Source organism: Grus americana, chromosome 7 (genome assembly GCF_028858705.1).
Source record: "Grus americana isolate bGruAme1 chromosome 7, bGruAme1.mat, whole genome shotgun sequence".
NCBI lineage: Eukaryota > Metazoa > Chordata > Aves > Gruiformes > Gruidae > Grus > Grus americana.
In genome coordinates, this window is record NC_072858.1 from 37,885,843 (window position 1) to 37,907,802 (window position 21,960).

General features: G+C 56.8%; 3 protein-coding genes and 1 non-coding gene across 5 annotated transcripts; 3 read left to right on the plus strand and 1 right to left on the minus strand.

Moving 5' to 3' along the window:
* Nucleotides 1-2,978: 2,978 nt before the first annotated feature.
* Nucleotides 2,979-6,275, minus strand: EIF4EBP2 (eukaryotic translation initiation factor 4E binding protein 2). The gene is made up of 3 exons (XM_054831267.1): nt 6,101-6,275; nt 5,214-5,390; nt 2,979-5,112 (listed from the first exon to the last, which is right to left on the minus strand). The coding sequence occupies exons 1-3, from the start codon at nt 6,237-6,239 to the stop codon at nt 5,081-5,083; spliced, it is 348 nt and encodes a 115-aa protein (XP_054687242.1). The 5' UTR covers nt 6,240-6,275; the 3' UTR covers nt 2,979-5,080.
* A 165-nt stretch (nt 6,276-6,440) lies between these two features.
* Nucleotides 6,441-6,512, plus strand: TRNAE-UUC (transfer RNA glutamic acid (anticodon UUC)). Its single transcript has one exon. It is a non-coding gene; the product is annotated as a tRNA-Glu (tRNA).
* A 479-nt stretch (nt 6,513-6,991) lies between these two features.
* On the plus strand, nt 6,992-15,634 carry LRRC20 (leucine rich repeat containing 20). Its single transcript, XM_054831268.1, has 4 exons — nt 6,992-7,174; nt 8,311-8,460; nt 10,118-10,285; nt 15,032-15,634. Exons 1-4 carry the CDS (start codon nt 7,093-7,095, stop codon nt 15,181-15,183), a joined length of 552 nt encoding a protein of 183 aa, XP_054687243.1. The 5' UTR covers nt 6,992-7,092; the 3' UTR covers nt 15,184-15,634.
* A 240-nt stretch (nt 15,635-15,874) lies between these two features.
* Nucleotides 15,875-21,057, plus strand: NPFFR1 (neuropeptide FF receptor 1). Of its 2 annotated transcripts, none has more exons than XM_054831255.1 (4): nt 15,875-15,944; nt 17,955-18,251; nt 19,066-19,165; nt 19,505-21,057. In XM_054831255.1, exons 2-4 carry the CDS (start codon nt 18,062-18,064, stop codon nt 20,307-20,309), a joined length of 1,095 nt encoding a protein of 364 aa, XP_054687230.1. In that variant the 5' UTR covers nt 15,875-15,944; nt 17,955-18,061; the 3' UTR covers nt 20,310-21,057. The 2 variants fall into 2 exon arrangements, with proteins under 2 accessions (XP_054687230.1, XP_054687229.1); XM_054831254.1 differs by lacking the exon at nt 15,875-15,944 and adding an exon at nt 16,347-16,554.
* The last annotated feature ends 903 nt before the right edge of the window (nt 21,058-21,960 follow it).

The following is a 21,960-nucleotide window of genomic DNA, read 5'->3' on the forward strand; positions in this document are numbered from 1 at the left end:
AGGCTTCCCTCATCGCCAGCAGGCATCGCGCTTACTCCGCCGCCGCGGAAAGATGCTCTTTTAGCTAATCCATAAAAACCCAATTAATTCAGCTCCTCGCTGCCTTCCCCCATTCCATTTGGGTTGACGTCTTGAGCCCTCAGAGGGTCCCATCTAGGAGGACCCCAACCCCACTCCTCAGAGGACCCCCCCCGCCCCAACGCCCCGGCACTACAGCCTTGCTCGCACCCGGCACCATCCACGGCTACCGGGCTGCTCCGGGAGGCACCGCCAAATCCGTGTTTATAGGACACCAACGGGCCGAAGGAAAAAGAGAAAAACGGCATTAACACGTTCACCGGCGCTGGGAAGGAGGGCCAGGAATGTAAACGGAGCCCGGAGGCAGTCCGAAAATGGTAACGGCTGGAAAGCAGGGCTGGAAAGTTTGTTAGTCGGGATCCTAGATACTAGCCAGGCTCACCGGCCTTCGGCGCGGCCAAAATACCCTTTCTTGAGCCGCTCCGCTGAATTTTACAGTCCAACGCCACAGGGCAGACCCCCGCAGTCGCGCACGCAGACGGCAGCTACTCCAGTTTAAAGCTCGAATCCAGAGCTATAAATCCAACCGAGGTTTCATTCACTCCGCTGCGCGTGAAATTACCCCGGATTCGTTCGTTTACAGCTCGCTGTCAATTAAGAGCTTCGGTCCTAGATTGAATTTTTATTATTTTTTTGAAAAATTCTCCCTTTTTAGCTCCCAAATCGGCATCTAGAAACTCCTCCTGCCCTAAGAAGCGCGCCAAAAGCCAGGGCTCTCCGCGCACACGCACCTCGCTACGGACTTTGTAAGCGAGCAGTAAAAAAAAAAAAAAAGCACCCGAAAATTGAGGAGGAAACCGGTTGTCGCTCCCCTAAGCTTGGCATCGCGTGGGCAAAGCCAAACCCGGAAGAGGGGAGCTCCCAAATGCCTCATCAGCTTTTTTTTCATCTTGCTCCTCTCCTCCATTACACACGCTTCAAAATTCGCTAACGCTTCAGAATTAAAAAAGAGCAACCCACGAGCCACCGCTCCCGTTCAGCGGCGGAAGGAAAAATGTCTTGGTTTTATTTTCTTTTTTTTAAAAAAAAAAAAAGCCTTGCTGCCTGTTTCCAAGCAACACAGCTTTCCTCTGGATTTTTTTTTTTTTTTTTTTTTTTTTTGCCCCTACAGGCTTTAAGCACCCTTTAATAGAGACCGCAGGTAAGAAACAACTCGGAGAACCAGAATTTGGGGAGAAACTGCAGGAGGGAGCAGCCGCGCAACACGCAGCGGTGCTCTGAAGGAGGGGGTTTCCTCGCTGCCTTCTCCACCCCCTCCCTCCTACATCCCATTTTTTTAACTCAGGATCAGGCCGGAAAGGAGCGCAAGAAGCAAGAGTGGAGCAATAAAAATCATTGAATCATCATAATTTGATAATAACCCGGGTAACGGCGTGATGTGACGGCCCTTGCCCAGGCTCCCAGCGAAGCGGAGGCGCTGCTGGTGCCACAATACGCGCCCGCATCCACGGGATGTCACGGCAGGACCACGCCGGGGTGCGCGAAGGGGCCCCCCCCTCCAAACACAGGTCAGTGGCACCCTTGGCGTCGTCCTCCCGGCTTCACCCGCGGGACCCCGAGTAGGCGCAGGCGGTTTGGGAATGCGCCACGCCGCTGCGGTATTTCACACGCGGAGCCTGCATCCCGACGTGACGCGCTTTCCGGGGTGTCACAGCACGGGGTGATGGTATTTTGCTGAGACACCCGCAAAAATTGGAGGCTCCCGGGATCCGGCTGCTGCAGCCGGAGAAAGAGAGAGAAAGAGAGGACGCCGCGCTCCCACCCGCCCCACAGCACCCTCCCTAACTGGGGGGGAAAAGGCTTTTGCTGCTCCGACCCCCCCGTACAGAGCGGATGGTGTTAAGAAAAGGCTGCCTTGGCTTAAAACTCAAATACGCGGTCCTTTCGGCATCGGCCGGAAGGAGTCACGGGCTGGGGGGTACCCCCAGGTTGGTGCAAAAATGCATTTAGCAGCGATGTGCGAAATTGCTGGGGGGCGTTGCAATTTAAGCCCAGCTTAAGTTCAGGGGTTTATTTGCACCTTTGGAGTCTGGGTCAGAGATATCCCAAGCGGGACTTTCTTTGGCACCTCTCTAGTTCGATGTCCAGGTTTTTGCACCCGGCGGTGCGGGATAAATGACCAATTTGCAGCGATTCTGTACGTGGGAGAACTTTCTATGGTAAAATCGGATTTTTTTATTATTTTTTGTACGGGAAATTTTGCAATCGAGTCCTTCCTTAACCCTTGGCTGTTGGGTCTGGATTTGACCCTCCCCTGCTCTTTGTAACACTGAGTTACGCCCGGCAAGAGGCGGGGGCTCGCTCCCGATTTACCGTCCTTGGCCCGGATCCTCTTTTTTCCAAATTGGAAATTTGGAAAGCAACTCACCTAAAGAATTTTAGGAAAAAAACCCCAAACAACCCACCCTACTAAAATATAAAGGAGGGTTTACCTGCAAAGAGGGTGAAGCCCCCGGCGGCGTTCGCTCCGAAGGGAAAATCCCCCCCCCCGCACCCCGAGTCCCACTCGGAAGAAACCTCCAACACCTCGATTTAATAGAACCAAGATCTTTATTGATCTCACTGTAACAGCAACCACTGGCGAGAGCTTTTCTCCTCCCAAACACCTGCTTGAAGAGACAGTAAAAAAAAAAAAAACCAACAAAAAAAAAAAACCCCAAACCAAAACCCAACTCTATACCCTGACTAGCAGAGGAGCTGCCCCGGCGAGGCCAGGCACTCCCTCCCTGCTCTTCAGCCCCGAGCCCGGTTATAAAAGAGAACCGGGAGAAAGCCACCGGGATGGGGAACGGAGACGAAAGGAGGTCGGGAAAGGGGACATTTAAAAAAAAAAAAAAAAAAAAAAAAAAAAAAGTGGTTTCCCTCCGGCTCCTGTCCGTAAGTTAAGTTGTCCTCGGATATTTTCTTTTTTTTTTTCTTTTTTTTTTCTTTTTTTTTTTTTTTGGCTTGGAGAGCAGATTTCCCGAAACGAGTCACTGCGCCGAGGGCGCCGGGTCCCTGCATCTGCGGTGGCCATCCCCGCTCCTCAAAGGACGTCCTCGCCCTCCGCCCCTGCCGCTCCCTCGATCCGAGGGCCTAGCAGACCTCCTAGGATCTTCGCTTTTAAGGAAAATATATTTATTTATATATAATATATATATTTGTGTGTGTCTTATCACCACCCACCCACACGCATATACATATTTCTACTTGCACGCACTCACTCACTCGTGCGCCTACAACGGCCGGCTACGTGTGCACGTCGCGTCCCACCGAGCGCTACCCGGGCAAGGGAAAGGATGGGAGAGACATCCCGTTCCCTTGTCGGGTTGGGTTTTGGTTTTTTTTTTTTTTCCCCCCTCACTTCCCCCCCCCCCCCCAAAACGAGTGGCAGCCCTCGCCGTCCCCCCCAAGAAAAGCAGCTGGAAGATGGGAGCTCGCAACCAGCCACCGCGCCGACCCACGCCAAACACACCTAGAGAAATAAATTACCGGACGGAAAGTGCACAACGCCTGCAGCACGGATACCGGCACGGGGCGTACCCCGTCCCCGGCACGCAGAGCCACCGCCCCGGCAGGCGATGGGTCCCCGGGGAGCAGGGGGGGACCCCGGCGAGGGAGGGAGGATGGATCGAGCAGGCACTCAGGTGGGGGCTGATAAAATGGCACTTGAGAAGGTTGCAAAGCTGTCGACGGCTCCCAACAGGTAGTAAAAAAAGAAAATAAAAATAAAGGGGGGTGGGGGGCTGGCGGGCTCGGGGGGCACAGCACGGCACCGCCGCGGCGTCCCCCGCCACGCGCGCCCTCACCGAACGCCGCTCTTCAAGGCAAGAGTCGCACCGAGAGAGGAGGAAAAAAATAAATCCCATTGCCGGGGGGTTTCAAGATGCCGGGCACAGGCAGGATGGCCACGACGTGCCAGGCCGGCACAGCCGCCGGCGGCGGGGAGTTTAACGCCGAAACCCTTTAACCATGGCAGCGCGACCCCGGCACGAAAAGCAAGCGGAGGACGGCACCGATGCCGGCACCCTGTGACCGGAGCGCCCCGGGTGCAGCCGTGATGCTCCCGGCCGCAGCATCGCATCCCTGCAGCACCTCAGCCTGCATCTCCCCCCGTCCCGGGTGCCCGGCTGCTCCCGAGACATCCAACGGCGCCGAGGGATTTCGCTCCTGTATTATTCACATTTTAAAGGGGGGGATTTAAAAAACAACAACAAAAAAAAAGAGCACTAGAAAGCACTTTCCCAGAGGCGCTCGTCCCCAGCCTGAAAAAAAGAAGCGTTGCCGGTAAAGTGCCCCTTTTTAGTACCAAAAAAATAAAAGCAAGGAGGTTTTTTTCTTTTTTGTAACATATGGCTACGTCGTTCTGAGTCCTGGCTGGTGGGTCGGGGACGCAGCCCCCGGTCAAAGGGCTGAGACGGAAGAAATCCAGGTAGGAGAGAGACGTGGACGCCCGGAGCACCGAAGGGAACGGGCTGCCAGCGTTGTCCTCCACCGAATGGCAGCAGGTCCCGGGGGAACCGAAAAAATAAACCAACCCGGCCCCGGGGTGCAAGCGGGTGCTGGTTCTAGGAGCAACGCTTTCACCCTCCTCCCGAGAAGCTGCCCGAATTTTCCGGGAGAAGGGGCAAAAGGGGTGACGCAGCTCCGGACCGCCAAGCTGCCGGCAACGGGAGGTTTGGGGTAACGGGAGGGGTTTTTTTTGGGGGGGAGCACGAGGCGGCGGAAGAGGCAAAGGGATGTTTTAAAAAGAAGCCCGGTGGAGATCAGGCTGCCGGCGGGCGGAGGAAGAGGGATAGGGCCGGATCCGGAAGAGATGCTCCGTGCGGCACATGCTGGGACCGGTCACCCGCAAAGGGGGAGAAGCCAGAGCCGCGCTCCCCGGAAACAGGGGGGGGGAGGCAGGCGGGGAAGGGGACGCCGGCGGGGACCGCTGCCGCCTCCTCCTCGCCGGGACGGATCCTGCTAAGCCGAATGGGGTGTGCGCAGGGCTGGGGAGTTGCTGCCTCTCCGTGGTTCCCGCTCAGATATCCATCTCGAACTGAGCGTCGTCCCCTGGCGAGAGGCAAGGAGAGAAGCGTTAGGGAGGGGGTGGTCACCCCCCACCCCAAATTCCCCCACACACACCCCCACCCACCGCCCCGGGGGTCCCTTACCCATGGATGGCTTCCCCTCCTGGTGGTTCAGGCTGTTGGTGTCCGCTTTGGGCTCCTCGCCGGCCGAGCCGGGGCTGGTGACGCCGGGAATATTGGGGAGGTGACAAGGCGGGGTCTGCGCCATGGGCGAGTTGCGGCGGTCCAGCAGAAACTTGCGGTCGTAGATGATCCGGGTGCCTGGGGGATGAGAGGAGGATTGGGGAAGGGGGGCAATCCGGCCTGGCAGCGGCTGTTTGCAGAAGGAGTCTCCCGGCAGGACGGGTGCCACGGCCAAGGACCTCCGCCGCAGCCCAAGGATAGGCGGGAGGGCAGGGGGGGTGCGCGCCGCCACTCTGCCCGCTCTTATCTGGGCGCAGCGGGCGATAATTCGGCACTGGATAAACACCCCCGGCGGCACCTGGGTACCAGCTGCCCCCGGGTCGCTCGCTGCCGCCGTCCCGGCGCAGAGGCCTGGCAAACTCATGGCAGGGCTGGGAACGCATCCCGGGGATGCGGACGGATGCGGCACCCCAAAACGTCCCCCGCGTCCCTCTCCCCTTGGCCGGGGACGAGGGAGGCTCCGACCCCGGGGTGTCAAAGCGGGACGGGGCAGAGCCCCCCCCACCCCCGTGTCACTGACACCCCGCGGGGCGCCGAGCGCCCCCCCCCCCCCGGTGCCCGCGTCCCACCCCCCGTTAGACCCCGGAAAAATAATAAACCCTGCCGAAAGCGCTTGCTTTAAGGCCAACCAGCGGCAGGCGATAGATATATATATACACACGCACGACATACGGCCGCGATATGCGCGCGATAGGTGGCGTTTAGAGAGGCGGGCGAGCGGCGGGAGCTCTCCCCCGGCGCGGCCCCGCGGCCGCCGCCCCGCAGGCCCCGTGCGGCCGGTCGCTTACCTCCCGGCGTGGTGGAGAAGAGGGTGCCGCCGGGGGTGGTGCAATAGTCCGGGGGGAGCTGCGCCGCGTCGCTCAGGGCCACGGTGCGGGTGGGGATGGCCCGGCTCTGGCTGGGCTGGCGGCCGCCGGCGGACGACATGGCCCCGCGCTATTGTCCCCGCGGAGGCGGCGCGGAGCGGGCACCGCCCCCCCCTGCCCTTCTCCTCCCTTCCCCTCCCCTCCCTTCCCTCCCCGCCTCCCCCCCCCCCCCGCCGTTCCCCCGCTGCCGCCGCCGCGCAACCGCGTTCCGGGCGCCGCCGGCAGGGGGCAGGCGCGGGGGTGGGAGCCGCTGCCCGCGCCCTCCCACGTGGTCTAGCGGTGAGGATTCCTGGCTTTCACCCAGGCGGCCCGGGTTCGACTCCCGGCGTGGGAAGAGCGTTTTGGGGGGTGTACCGTCTTCCGCCGGCATGCCTCCTCCCCCCATCCCTGTACAGAGCGGGTTGTCGCGTCCGACGCTCCTCTGCCTTCTGTTTTATTTTGGCTGAGCCCAAGCTGATCGATATCGCCAGGAAAGGGGACTCATCCCCATATCCCAAATGTACCGACCTAAAAAGTTGGGAATCACACACGCCCCAAGGGCTACACCACCCCCAGATCACCAGGAAAGGGGGCGCATCCCCATATCCCAAAGTACTAACCCAGAAAGCTGGGAATCCTGTGCCCTGAGGGCCACACCAGCCCCGGATCACCAGGAAAGGGGATGCACCCCCATATCCCAAACCAGGAAAGCAGATGTATCCCCATATCCCAAATGTACCGGCCTAAAAAGCTGGTAAATCCCATACACCGAGGGCCATGCCAGCCCGAGCACAGCCTCCCTCCCTCCCCTGGGAACGCTGATCCCACCGGTTATTTTTAGCATCCCTCTCCCGAGAGGCCGGGGCAGCCGGTTTCTCCCTCCAGCCGTGGATCTCCCCGGCCAAAGCGCGTCCCCGGCGGGACCGGGTGCCCGCATGCAGAAGAGGATGGGCGAGGCGGTGGCCCGGGTGGCCAGGAAGGTGAACGACACGGTGGAGAACAAAACTGATTCCCTTGGTAAGCCCGGCGCTCCGGCTCCGCTCCCGCTTGGGGCCCGGAGAGGGATCGGGTATCCGGGAGCAGGGCTCTATTTTTTGCTACCATGGTCCAAAAAAAGTTGTCAGCCCCTCCTCCGGGTGCTGCACCCAAGGCTCCCGCACCCCCCAGGAAGGGAAAGGCTCCTCACCCTCCTAAAGCTTGCATGGGCTCCCAGCAACAGCACATAATCCCCTGGGACGTGTCCCAGGGATAAAATCCCCCTTTGCAAATGATGGCAGGAGCCAGACCTCTCCCCACGTCGCCTCGTCAGATTTGTGGGTTTTTCCTGCAATCACCCCGTTCCTCGCTAATATCAGAGCCCCGCACGCAGTTCTTCAAAAGAGGGAGATGAAAGCCGCTCATTTTTATTCACACTGGGTTCCCAGCCCTGGGGTATAAACCAGCGTACGCTGCGAGTCAGAGCTCCATCGCTCGGCCTCTCGCCGTCCTCCGGAGCGAGACGATAAGCGGGGGAAGGACCGAGCTTGCGCAGCCCCCACCGCGGCTTTGGGGAGGGAGCGCGCAGCAGAGCCCAGGCTGAGCATCGCAAGGCTGGGATACAGGATTTGCATCCCCCAGCACGCGCCCTGGGAGGGAAAACAAACGACTCGGTGCAAAACGAACGTGCCAAGAGGTGAGAAGCACGGATGAATCCTTTCCCCATTGGCAAGCGCCCCTCCCCGTGCAAAATCCAGCCAGGGAAAGCCGTGCTCCATCCCCATCCTGGTCAGCGGTGGAGGGAGGCATCCCTGCGCCGCTCAGCCGTCCCCGGGGGGCGCGGGACAGCGGGGAGGGGGATTACTGAACCTGGGAAGGTATTAGACACGGGCAGGCTGGCTGAGGCTTTCCAAAAGGTCATTGCAGCGCAGACTTATTTGCGATGGGATTGAGGGTTGAACGCACTCGAGGTAGGACGGCCTTAGCATTGCCGATGGGAACAAACCGTCGGTGGTGCTCCTGGAGGTGATCGCAAAGATCCCTACGACAGCAGGGGACCTTAACAGCACCCGTGGGTGGCAGCAATTGAGCGTTAAGGGGTGGAAAACGAGATGGAAAGCATTGCTCCATCCCAGCCGGGGTGCGTTGTAAGGTGCCTGGGTCTCCCCCGGGGGCAGATCTGGCCAACTGCAAGCTGATGACCTTCCCCGTCGGCATCTACAAAGCCATGAGGAGCGTCACCGAGGGGATCCACCGCATCTCCCTGGCAAACAACGAGCTGAAGTCCCTCACCGGCAGGTTCATCACCACCTTCAGCCAGCTGAGAGGTAAGGGGCAGCCCCGCTGCTTCGCAACAGCCGCTTCCGAACCCCCGGGACACAGCAAAGAGCCCTCAGGTTGCCACAGAGGGGGCACAACACCAGAGAGTTTCCCCACCGCAATTTTTCCTCCTCCACGCTCCCGCCTCATTCCAAGCACTAGGCTCAGACACCCCCCCCCCAAAAAATACATTTTTCTTCACACTTTCTGCCCCTTGCAGGAAGAGGGCACTGGTTTTGTTCTCACCCACCCTCCCAAACTCACACCCTGCCACCTTCCGGCCGCCGTGGGGGGGTCACTCACGCTCCAGCTCCCTCCAAGGATGGGCCTGGGGATGAAGGAGAACAAGGCAGGCAGCCTGGGCATCACAGTGCACGGCGGAGATGGGGCATTTCAGGTTGCAGAAGGCACGCTGGCTTGCTGCTGGTGGCTAATTAGTCCCCATCACGGGACGTCAGTGAGAGTTGCTCACTCTCCACTCGCTGCAGGAGATGGGGACGGTCATCAACGCATGGCCGCTGCCACGGGGACGCATCCCTGCGGAGCCCAGCGAAAGCAGCCAGAAGCTAATCGGCTAAAAACACGGTCCTGCAAGCATCCAGAGCATCCCGCGCCCTGGTTTTCAACCTTGGGGACTACGCCAGGGCTTTGCCTGCCTGCAGCAGCACCCAGGGCTCCGGCAGCTTTTCAAAGCCGATATTTTGCTCATACAACGTACTGCACGAGCGCTGCCGCGGTGGGCGCCCGGGGAGGCTTCCCGCGGCGTACTGGAGCCGGAGCATCATCTGTGATAACTCCCCCAGGCTGGAGAAAAGAAACACATTGAGCAAAAGGAAATCAATTTTCATTTTCTAGACAGCATGGTGAGCCCCAAGGAGGGAGGGGGGGGTTCACTTCCCAGCAAGGATTTCAAGCCACTAATGAACAAATCACTCGGGCGATGAATGTGCCAGGCCTCAGCAGGGCTGTGGCTGGGGACAGATGCCCCAGGGCTGGGGACGGCGTCACACAGCCTGAGGCAGGACCTATAAATACCCGATATTAGCAGGGGCAGGGCAGCCTGCGCCGGTATTTATAGAGCAGAAAGCCCCGTGTCACTGGAGAAGGGCACTGGGACAGAGGGATTTGGGGTGCCCGTCCCCGTGGCTAATGGCCTTGCATGCAGGAGTGCTGTTCCCAGCCCCACAGGACCTCGTTTCTGAGGACGCAAAAGCATCACAGGGAGTTAAATTCTGTCAAATAGATACTTTTTGCTTATCAATGCATTCCTTCCGCCACCCTGTTTATCCCTCAGAAGGGGTTCAGGCACGTGAAGATGCAAAGTAGCTTTAAGCCGTGACAAATGGCCAGCGGGAGGGGAATTGCGCTGACTTCACTAAGAAATATTGCTTATTTCTACAGCCCCTGCTTGCAAAATGCCGCACGGGTTTCCTTAGGAAAGCCTGAGGAAGCCAAGAAACACATCGCTCCCAAAAGCGGGGTTCGCAGCAGGCAAAAGTACGACGGCAAACCGTGGAGATGAGCAAAAAAAAAAAAAAATCCCATTTTCAGAGGAGGGGACCCAGCAGCCTGTGAGGGACAGAGGCTGCAAATTAAGCTATGCATTAATTATTTTTCCCATCTTTTCCCCCCCTCATCCCACCACCCCTCTCCCCCAAACGGCAGAGCTCAACCTGGCAGGCAACTACCTGCACCGCCTGCCCGAGGAGGTCACCTCCCTGCTGCACCTCCGGGCCATCAACCTCTCCCGCAACAGATTTCGGCGCTTCCCCGAACCCCTGGCCGCTGTTGCCACCCTGGAGACCATTGACCTGGAAGAAAATGAGATCACAGGTGAGAAGGACCTTTCTCCCCCCCAGCTGGAAGTGATGATGAGCATCACCCCCCCCCCACCAGGGCAGCTGGACTTCCCAGCAGCAACACCGACGATGCCCGTCCCTGGGCAGGGGAAGGATGCCGGCTCGAAGCTTCGCTCGTGGTCCACCATCCCGTGCGGATACGGCCAGGCCGAGGGATGGTTTAGTAACCCAGAAGTAAAACCAACATGAATTTGGCAGGGGGAAGGGCACACGGGTGCAGGGGAGATGCTGAACGGACCAAGCCTCGTTAGCCGCTTGGTTTTGCTAACGCTCGCCGCTGCCTCCTGGGATGAAGCTGTTGCAGGCGTAGGGGGAATCGAGCCCCGTTCACAGCGCTGGGATGTGGCTTTCGAAGGCGGTTGCAGCTGTGACTCAAAAAAATCACCAGATTTAATTAAAAAAAAAAAATAGACCTGACTGCAGAACCCGGCCGCAAGGATGCTGGGATGTTTGCTGCCAGGCAAAGGAAGGGCACAAGCGTACCTGAACATTTCCCAGAGCAAATAGGAGCTACTACAAAATCACCTAAAAAAAAAAAGTGAAATTAAAGGAATGGTAAGAGCCGCTCGTCCCCTGACTCTGCAGTCGGAGGAAAATCTTTCATGTGCAAAGCTGAAACCTTTGGAGTCCCTGAAAGCTGGGTAAAAGGGGCAGCTCTTGCACGTAGATAAAAGGGGATTTATTTAGGAGCAAGCTTTCAAAGAGCCCAGGCTGGAGCATCCCACACGGATCCCTGGGGAGGCAAAATATCGAGTCCGCTCAATTTTGCTGTTTTATCTGGGATGGCTTCAGCTGCTGCTGGGAAAGCTGCTCCCTGCAACACAAGTTTTATTAACAGCATCAGCTGCTCCCTGGCCATGCCTGTAGAAACACAAGATATTAAATACTACTTCCATAAGAACCAGCAAAAGACATGGTTTTTTTCCTCACCCCTTTTTTTTTTTTCCTCTCCCACCTTCCAGAGAAACTGGTCTCACTCTTAGTTCCCTCCATCACTTTTCGAGCTTAATTGGCCAACTTCAATCAGACTTGATGCAAGAGCTGAGGTCTCCAAATTTCATATTTCCTTCACATTTTGTGCAAGCAGGCTGCTGCCGGAAAGGGAATACAGCTTTTTTTGTTGCTTTTTTTCCCCCCCTCCCTGCTTAAATGCAGGGAGGAAAGGATGCATCGAGGGTTGCCCCCAACTGGATTAATCCTGGGGGAGAAGGCAGCTAGAAAACCCAGCTAGAAAACCTTGGTCACCTCCTGCCAGGCTGCCCTCGGGTGCAGTTATCAGACTCAGGAAAAAAAAAAAAAAGACAGGGTAGAAATTAACAATTTCAAGCTAAAAATGCATCAGGGACATGTCTTGGAAATGAGCACGATGCTGTCTGGCTGCAGAAATAGCTACGGTTAGCTTATTTTATGCATTTTCCAGAAAGGGAAGAGGTAGAAAGCCAGGGGTGCTGTGGCCAATTTTTGCCAAGGAAGCAAACGCTTGGGTAATTGCATCCCTGCTGAGCACCTTCCCCAGCACCTCCCGGGCACCCCAAGCACCCCAGCAGCTCAAGTCCTTCCCACCCAAGGAAAAGCAGCTCATCCCCACTTTCATCTTCTGGGACCACGGGGAAACCTCCTGGAGTGCCCTGAGGACCGAGCTTGCTCAGCCCTGAGCTAGGACCAGGACCAAGCTCCCTGGTCTTCACGGGCACGGCACGCTGGGACCTTGCAGCCGGGCTGGGGGATGAGCCTTGGTGCTAATTATCTGCGTATGAATTTGCATTTTTATATATATGCATTTTTATATGCTACTACAGTTTTATATGTTACTTATGAGCTTGTATTTACGCATCCCTTTTCCTCCCACGCTAGCCTGGCACAACAAGAGAAGGAGAATTAAGGAGAGCCCATTAGCTTGAATTTAACTAGCATAAATTTTGATTATCCTTAACAGCCAAGTAGGATTTGAGCCCTCTACACTTGTTTTACTCCAGGAGATCTTGGACCAGGCTATAGGAGATGGCATCTTCCCTTTTCCCCCACTGCGTGCAGGTACAACTCACCCACTACAGCTAGCACATCCTTAGGAAAAAAAAAACTCTTGAGGTATCCAAAAGTATCTAAAAGTCTATCCAGGTGCTGTTCTCCAGCAGTGGAGCAGTGCCTGCACACCCCCAGCCAGCTCAGCGTGGGAAGGAGCTGCCCCAGGAATAAAAAAAAAAAACCCAAAACCCTGCATTTTGCTGCCTTTTATAATTTGGGAGGCAGGTTGCACCACTTAGCCCAATAACGAGTTGAGGCCCCTGCTCCAGATAAAAGTCTGGTGGGTGAGAGAAAGATGTTTTCTAGGTTATGGGTGGGAGATGGAGATTTGGGGCTTTATTTCTAGTTGGTCTGGGGGTTTTTTTTGGGGGGAGCTACAGCCACGTGCTATTGCCGGTCCTGCCTGTCCTATCAGGGATGCTGAAGGAGCTGGTAGCGGGGCTGCGAACCTCCCGCTGAAAGAGAACCAAGTCGCCTACGAAGGCGTGTTGAACTTGAGATGGTAGGTAGTGTTTTCCAGCTCAAGGAAAATAGGAGAAAAAGAGGGTTAATTAATGCCCGCCTGCAGTCTGGGGGCTCCGAAATGAGACGTTTAGTGCCATGAACTGCCCTTTTCCTCTCAATCAGCTCCTAACTCTGGAGTATAATTATGTATATATTAATGTCAGTGCTTTTAACTCTCTTCCTGCTAATTAGAGGGATATCAAATTAGCATTTTCAGCTCCCAAGTCCATGGGGTTTTTTGGAGCCTGAAGCTTCAGCTTCTATTTCCCTTATTCCTCGATTAATGCCTTAACGCAGAAGATGCCGAGACAGCACGAGACCACTAGCAAGGCTGGCCAGGTTGCTGCTGGGGGCAACTGTGGCTAATTTTGTCCTCGTGAGCATCAGAGCCGCTTTTAATTTGGGATGACGCCACGGAAAACGCATCTTTGTTAACAGCTGCAGAGGAGCCAGCGAGTGGGTTTCCGTCAGCAGGTTTGGAGGAGGCTGGCAGGAGTTGGTGGCCACCAAAGGATGCGGGTAATGCTAAAGCAGGACCAGGATGCGGCTCTGCCGAGCCGAGCGGGGTCCTTCTGCCTTCGGTTGGTAGCCGTACGGGGCTGCCAGCGTTCATCACCCAGCGCCCCTTTCGTACCCATCTCCTCCGACGCCTCGGCAGCCCTTTCCTCTGAAGGAGCTAGCTTTTTCACTCATTATCATATTCTGATCTGAGAAAATTAAGCTTTGCTTTAATTATGAAAAAGCCTTTATTTCCCCCCACACACACACACTTTTTTCCACTTATACTGGCGAATCCAGCGTGAATAATCCAGGATGCAACGTGAGTGCCTCATCCATCGGGGAGCCGGCAAGTGATGCTTCGCGTTGCTTATGGAGGAGCGCGTGGTTCCCACGGCGCGGCCGTATAGCTATAGGCTGCAGTGCGTGCCCTGCCAGTCGCTTCATGCCGGGGGCGCGGGGGGGTGAGGCACTGCTCCTTACCTCGAATTAAGCTCCTGAGCTGGGCTGTTCCCACCCTGGGCATGGCTTGCTCCCTGAAATACTTTTTTTTAACTCCCTAAACTTAAGCAAAGTGGGAGTTTATTTCTCTGCGTAACCTTAGGAGATGATGAAACAGGAAGATCTAATAAAAATAAAATATTTTTGCGCGTCAAGGGGAAAAAAAAAATGCAAAATGATACGGGGGAGTGGCGGTGAACAAATCCACTGTAAAGAAGAGTTACAAAACAATCTGCGTGAAGCTCAGCCTGATGAGAGATGCTCTGCTAAGAAATATGTATGCTACAGAAAATAGCACTGCTCTCTGGAGGAAAGAAGGGGGGGAAAAAAAAGCCATTGAGGTGTTTGAGTCTTTTTTTTCCAGCATAAAATAAGTTTAATGGTTTAAAAACTGCATAATCACCCACCCAGCTATAATAACACCACCACAATTCTGCTCCAGGTATTGGCAGAAGAAATCAGAGCTGGGGATATAAAAGGCTCTTGTCATTTTGGTGGCCAAATTAAAAAGAAACTGTTTTTAGTAGACTCAGGCAGGTAGGTTTTTCAAGCCTAAAATATTGTGATTTATAACAAAAAAGCTAAATTTGTCATTTTTTTATGATCGTAATGGTTAGGTTTTCATATTGGTCTTGTCCCTCTGCTCTCAGTGGATTTGCACTGGGACCGTTTAGAGACCTGCGCCTTTTCTTAAGGTAAAAAGGGTTTCCTTTAGAAACCCTTTCTAAAAGAAAACACCCAAATTCGTGGAAATTGCGAAATAGGAGGGTGCCTGGCGATGGCCGAGAGCCGTTTTGCAGCCTGTCCAACAAGGGCAAAGAGCACGTGCTCTCCCGTTAGCCTGGCGAGGGCTCCTGGGCATTGCAAGGCTGGGGATAAAATAAGGCAATAAATCTTTGAATACCAGTTTAGCACCCCAGCAGGGGTTGTTTTTTTTTTTTTTTAAGGACTGGGAGAGGGCAGTGTCCACGTTTAATATCGTAGTGGTTGCGCCTTGCCAAGACATTTGCTTGAATAGTCATGTAATTTAGTAGTTTATTAAGTTTCTGGTTTGATAAAAGCCTGGAGACCACGGGGAGCAGGGTTTGCTCCGGTGCGCCCATCACGCCGCGGCTTTCGTCCCCTCTGCTGCTCCGCGTTCCCCAGCAGCCGATGCCGGGACGGATGCTCACCTCGGTGCTCTCTTTTGCAGAGGTGCCGGTGGAGAAGCTGGCCTCCATGGCATCGCTGCGGAGCCTCAACCTGCGGGCGAACCCCGTCGGCCCCGAAGCGCGGCTGTTGGTCCGGCCCCTCGTCCCCTTCGACCTGCTGCTGTCACCGGAGGAGCCCGGCCCCGAAGCCTGAGAGGGTCTCGGGGTGCCCGCGCGGAGCCGGGCGAGCTCTCCCGTGGGGCGACTGCCCGCGAGAGTGGTTTGGCTTAGGTCAGTCCCTGCTACGTCGCTGTTTCTGTCCCAAATCTGCAGCAAGGCAGCCAGTCCCTCTTATTTTTTATTTTTTTTTTCCCCTTAAGAAAAAGCAAGCAGCGGGGGCTCTTCCGCAAAGGGATGGCTCTGCCAGCTCCCGAGCCGAGGAATCTCTCGCTTTGTGTTTTGGGCAGGCGGAGGAGACGGGATGCGTGTGCCATGCGAGGTTTTGGGTAAAATTGGGGGAGTTGGATGTTTGGCTGCATCTTTCCTGCCTGGTTGGTGATGGGGAGCAGCTGGGACGGTGGGGGGCATCCCTGTGGCATAAGGGTTCCCCCTGGAATTGCTGACATCGCGGTGTGCTGAGTGCCTGATTAAACGTTTTCCTGTTATGTGGCTTTTTGTATATTAAATTTGAATTATCAGTTGTCTTCTCCTTAAGCTGTGGGGCTCAGGATACGGCCCGGGGAGGGCGGCTTCTTGGTGGTGGGGAGGCCGCTGCCGGGCACGCTGGTGTGCCTTAGCAGCTGGGGACCTGCAAAAAAACTCGTGGGGGAAATTGCAGGTGTTATCTCGAAATGCCTTGTTTAAATATTTCCTGCGTTCGCTCCTTTGTGCTTTTAAGGGACAGACGCTTCCCAATGCTGGGGGCAGCCGGGGATGCTTAATCCTGGAAATATTTGACTGCTAGCCTTGCCAAAGGTAAACTTGGGTAGGAGACCACGGTGAGGGGGGGGTTATTGGTGTTGGCGATGATGGAGGAGCTGGAGCAAAGCAGCTTCGGGCCAGGACCAGCATCCCTAAGGACCGTGCTGCCTTCCCCACCACGTGGGTGATTTACACGGGGTGGAGGATGGAGGTCCTCCCCACTCATTTTGGGGGTCCCTGCGTGTTTCCCCCCCGAAAGGTAGACACCGACCATTAGCTGGAGGGGAGGGGGACACCAAGCGCCATCAGTGGGGGGATCTGGGGGGTGGCAAGGGGGACCCGACCCTCCCCAGCCAGCAAACCTGCTCTGTGGACTGCCCCCCCCCCCCGCACTGCCTCAGAGGTGGGGGGTGCGTGCGGGTACCCCGGTATCCATGGCGATGGGAGGCTGTTCCCCCGCCGCCCACCCCCTCTCCGCTGCAGCCCCGGCGAACAGCCGCAACCGGCGCGGCGGCACCACGGGACCGGCACCGGGGCTCGGCACCGGGCGGGGGGGCACCGGGGGAGGGACGGGGACAAACTTCCCCCTCCCCCGGCGGCAGACATCCCCCCCCCGCTCGCATGCCGGCGATGCAGCCCCCGGAGCCGGGTCGGGGAGGCGGAGGTGAGTACCGAGACCTGATTTATTTTATTTTATCCCCAAAAAAGATGTCCAGCCCCCCCCCCGCCCCCATTCCATCAGCCCAGCCGTTCCCTGAGGTGCTTTCCCGCAGGGAGGCAGGTGGCCCATCACCCCCCGGCCAGTCCCCCCCATCCCCTCGTCACCGCGTCCGAGATGTCAGCGCGGAACAGAGGACACCTCCATCCATCCGGCACCCACCCGGGCGCTCGGCAGCCCCTTATTCTCCTTTCCTCATCTTCCCCCCTCGCTTTTGAAACCGCCCGTGACGCCTCATCCGTAGGATACCCACCTCCTGCTAACGCTGCAAGACATCGCAACCCAAAGAGACAAAGTCCAGTAAAGTTTTGGGCTTAATATTGCAGATTTCGGGCAATCTCATTACAGTTTTTGCTACCACCTCTGCTTAACGAAGCCAATTCGTGCGGCTGCACCTGATGCCGACCGGCCGGAGCATCTTGCCCGCGCAGCCCTTGCCTTCTCCCGTGCCTGCAAACCCCCCCCTCCGGTGCCTTTCTCAAGGCCGGCTGGAAACGTGTTGGCCAAATCCTGCACAAGGGGTACAGAGGCCGGGCAGGGCCTCCCTGCGTGCCGGAGCCTCCGGGGAAGCCGGTGGTCCCGGCGACTGGGAAAAGCACCTTGGCTGGCGAGCTGAGCACCGGCACGGGGACGGGGGGATGACACGGCCGCCCACCATGCAGCAGCTTTGCAGTGCTTTTTGCAGAGCGGAGCTGACTTGCAGGCAATTAGGCTGAGCCTTAAAGCAAAAATAGACCTTTTTTTTATTTTTTTTATTTTTTTTTTCTGCCTTAAAATTGCAGCCTGGGTTTGCCCGGAGTAAGTCCCGTCACCGTTGCAGGCAGCTCCTGCCTGCGCCCAGCATCCTCCCGCATCCCTGCCTGCACAAAGCTGGGGAAACCGGAGGGTGGGTGCTGCGCAGAACTGCTCCCCCTCTTAAATCGGCGTCGGGATATGGATTCTTCTTCCTTGTATCATCCCTAAGAAAATAAAAAATTCCCATGAGTACAAGATGTTTTCTGGGCTGCTTTAATTCCTCATCAAAATAATGGTATAAAATAACAGTGATATGGTATAAAACAATAGTGATATGGTATAAAACAATAGTGATATGGTATAAAACAATAGCGATATGGTATAAAATAATAATGATACAAAATAATAATTCAGCCAAGGGGCTGGAGTACCTTGGGCTGCGTAACCTGAGGAGGAGGAGGCTTGTTGGGGCATCGAGATGGTCCCAGCAGGACACGGCTGGGCTGGGCACTGGTATAAATCTGAAAACCCACCTCCGAGGGCGTTAAAAAATGAAAGGAATAATCGCTTTATCCTCTCTCAGCTTTGTTTTCCTGCCTTCCCTTCCCCAGGCCCTTCCAACGGCAGTTGGCCCAACTCCACCGCAAGCAAGAGCCACCTCCTGAGGGAGAACTACACCTTCTCGGCGTACTACCAGCACTCGTCCCCCGTGGCGGCCATGTTCATCCTGGCCTACACCTTCATCTTCCTCATGTGCATGATCGGCAACATCCTGGTGTGCTTCATCGTGGTGAAAAACCGCCAGATGCGGACAGTCACCAACATGTTCATCCTCAACCTGGCCATCAGCGACCTGCTGGTGGGCATCTTCTGCATGCCCACCACCTTGGTGGACAACCTCATCACGGGTGAGCGGGGCAGTGGAGGGGCAAGACGTAAGGGAGGGAGAGAAAGTGGTGGGTGATTTTTTTGCTGAGGATGAGGAGGGGAGGTGGTGGCCACTCAACCACACCTGATGAAAGGTATCATTTCATTTAGAGCTACTATTTTAGTGAGGAAAAATCCTTTTTTTTTATTTTTTTTATTTGAGGTTTTGAACATTTTTGGCAAAATAAGTATGACCTGAAAGCTGCATTCACTTATTTATTTAAAGTTCGCCCATTCTCCATCAAGCAACACCGGAAAAAATCATTTTCTTCTTGCATCGATCTTCTCCCGTGCTGGCTCAGCTCTGCCCGTTGACCTTTCCAAAGACAAAAGGTGACGTTGGCACGGTTGGCGGCGTTTAGCCCCAGCGGTAGCCAGGGCGCGGGGCAGAGTCTGTATTTATTTATCATGGGGCGCGATTTATTTATTTATTGCCGACGCCTTAGCGTTGGGGTCAAGAAACAAGACGAAAGCCCTCCTGATTGAGGATCCCAAGGTCGGTCCCCATGATAACAGCTCAAGCCCTACGTAAGGGTTGGAGAAATGACAACCACCGTGCTCCTTGAGTTTCTAAGAAGTGTAATATGCATCTTTTTTACCAATTTTGGGTTTTTTTTCCAAGCATCTGTGCTGCTGAAGGCCATCTCTGTATGGGCCAAAAATGCAGCACCCCCCTTAGGAGCAGGATTTAGCATCCCCCAGCAACGACGTAGTGGATGGGGACATCCAGAGGGAGCTGCTGATGGACCCAGCCAAGGCAAAGGCACCTACAACCTCCACGGTGTCCCCTCACAGGTTGGCCCTTTGACAACACCATGTGCAAAATGAGCGGCCTGGTGCAGGGCATGTCCGTCTCCGCCTCCGTTTTCACCCTGGTGGCCATCGCCGTGGAGAGGTATGTCGGTGCGGGGATGTGGGGACACGAGGACCAAGCCGCCCCCCAGCATGTTCAGGTGTCCCATGTGGTTTCCATCACGGGAATGCTCATGGGGATGTCAGGAGTGTGTCCCAGCTCTCCAGGAGGACCACAAAGCAGTCCATGGGGCATCCCAGCAAGGTGTCGTTCCCCACCTTGGGCTGAAAACACCAAAGCTGGAGAGATCCCAAGCTATCTCTGCCACCAAAAGCCATATGTAAAGAGCAACCCACCTTACCGTCCCTTCCCACCCCTGGGTCCTGGCCACCCTCCTTCCCAGGAACGTGCCCAAAGCAACCACCATCTGCCCTCCTGCAGGTTTCGCTGCATTGTCCACCCCTTCCGGCAGAAGCTGACGCTGAGGAAAGCCCTGGTGACCATTGCTATCATCTGGGTGCTGGCCCTGCTCATCATGTGTCCTGCCGCCATCACCCTGACCGTCACCAGGGAGGAGCACCACTTCATGGTGGACACCTACAACAACTCCTACCCCCTCTACTCCTGTTGGGAGGCCTGGCCTGAGACGGGGATGAGGAGGATCTACACCACCGTCCTCTTCTCCCACATCTACGTGGCCCCTCTTGCCCTCATCATCATCATGTACGCCCGCATCGCCTTCAAGCTCTTCAAGTCGGCAGCACCCGACCGTGGCCAAGGGGAGCCGGAGGGGAGGAAGGTCTCCCGGAGGAAGGCCAAGGTCATCAACATGCTCATCATCGTCGCCCTCTTCTTCACCCTTTCCTGGCTGCCCCTCTGGACACTGATGCTGCTGACGGACTATGGGCGGTTGAGCGAGGGCCAGCTCCACCTGGTTGCCGTCTACGTCTTCCCCTTCGCCCACTGGTTGGCTTTCTTCAACAGCAGCGCCAACCCCATTATCTATGGCTACTTCAACGAGAACTTCCGACGGGGCTTCCAGGAGGCCTTCAGGGCCCCCTTCTGCTCGCGTCACCACCGCCATCACCACCACGGGCCCTACGCCCCCAGGAGCCACGGCCGCGGAATCCTCTTCGGCGCCCGTAACCGCGTCTTCGCCCAGGCACGGGCCAGTGACTCGCCGCCTGCCTCCGAATCGGGGCCGTTGGCGCCCCGCCGCACCGGTGTCCCCGCGTGGGATGGCTGAGCAGCCACGGCCACCAGGCACCTCTGGACCAAGGGCTTGCAGGGTGGGGAACAGGGATTCACCACATTATGGGCCGTGAGTCACCAAAATAAAGGCGCGTCCTGCTGACGCCATGCCCTTGCCTTGGCTCCTCCACTTCCGTCAGAAGCGCCGTCCTGGATGAGGGACAGAGGGGGGCCACCAGCCAAGCCCCCTGGCTACGTGGGCCCCTGTGTCCTGCCAGCACCCTCTCTACCCGGCGCTGGCCAGGGCACGGGGCCAGGGAGCACAGGGAGCGGTGGGGGAGAACATGTGCGAACGGGCTGTCCCGTGCCATGCTTGGCCACACCATGGAGAACCATGCAGCCCGTTGCTGGACCACTCCATGCTGTGCTGGACCATGCCACACCATGCTATCGTGGCTGTGCTGGACCATGCCAAACCTTGCTGCTGTGGCCATGATGGACCATGCCATGCTTGCGGCCATGCTGGACTGTGCCGTGTCAGACCATGCCAAATCATACTGCTGTGGCCATGCTGGACCATGCCATGCTGTGCTGAACCAAGCTATGCCATGCTGTTGTAGCCATACTGGGCCATGCTGTGCTGAGCTGGGTCATGATGCCGTGGCCATGATGGACCAAGCCATGCTGTGCTGGACCATGCTGTGCTGGACCATGCCATGCTGGACTACCCCATGCTGTGCTGGACCACGCCACGGCATGCTGTCATGGCCTTGCTGGATCATGCCAAACCGCGCTGCCGTGGCCATGATGGACCACGCCATGCTGCTGTGGCTATGCTGGACCATGCCATTCTGTGCTGGACCGAGCCGTGCCGTACTGTTGTAGCCATGCTGTGCTGCACCAAGCCACACCATGCTATCGTGCCCGTGCTCAACCACGCCGCACCATGCCGTCGTGGCCATGGTGGATCACGCCAAACCGTATTGCCGTGGCCATGCTGGACCATGCCATGCTGGACCATGCCATGCTGTGCTGGACCAAGCTATGCCATGCTGTTGTAGCCATACTGGGCCATGCTGTGCTGAGCTGAGTCATGATGCTGTGGCCGTGCTGGACCATGCCATGCTGTGCTGGACCACGCCACGGCATGCTGTCATGGCCTTGCTGGATCATGCCAAACCGCGCTGCCGTGGCCATGATGGACCAAGCCATGCTGTGCTGGACCATGCCATGCTGGACTACCCCATGCTGTGCTGGACCACGCCACGGCATGCTGTCATGGCCTTGCTGGATCATGCCAAACCGCGCTGCCGTGGCCATGATGGACCACGCCATGCTGCTGTGGCCATGCCGGACCATGCCATTCTGTGCTGGACCGAGCCGTGCCGTACTGTTGTAGCCATGCTGTGCTGCACCAAGCCACACCATGCTATCGTGCCCGTGCTCGACCACGCCGCACCATGCCGTCATGGCCATGGTGGATCACGCCAAACCGTATTGCCGTGGCCATGCTGGACCACACCATGCTGTGCTGGCCCAAGCCACGCCGTGCTGTTGTAGCCACGCTGGACTAACCAACACCGTGCTTAATTACCGGCCGCGCGCCCCGCCGCGCCGCGCCACGCCACGCTTGCGTGGCGTGGCGTGGCGCGGCGGAGCGCGCGGCCCCGCGGGGCGGGGCAAGAGGAGTGAGGTTGGCGCCTGCG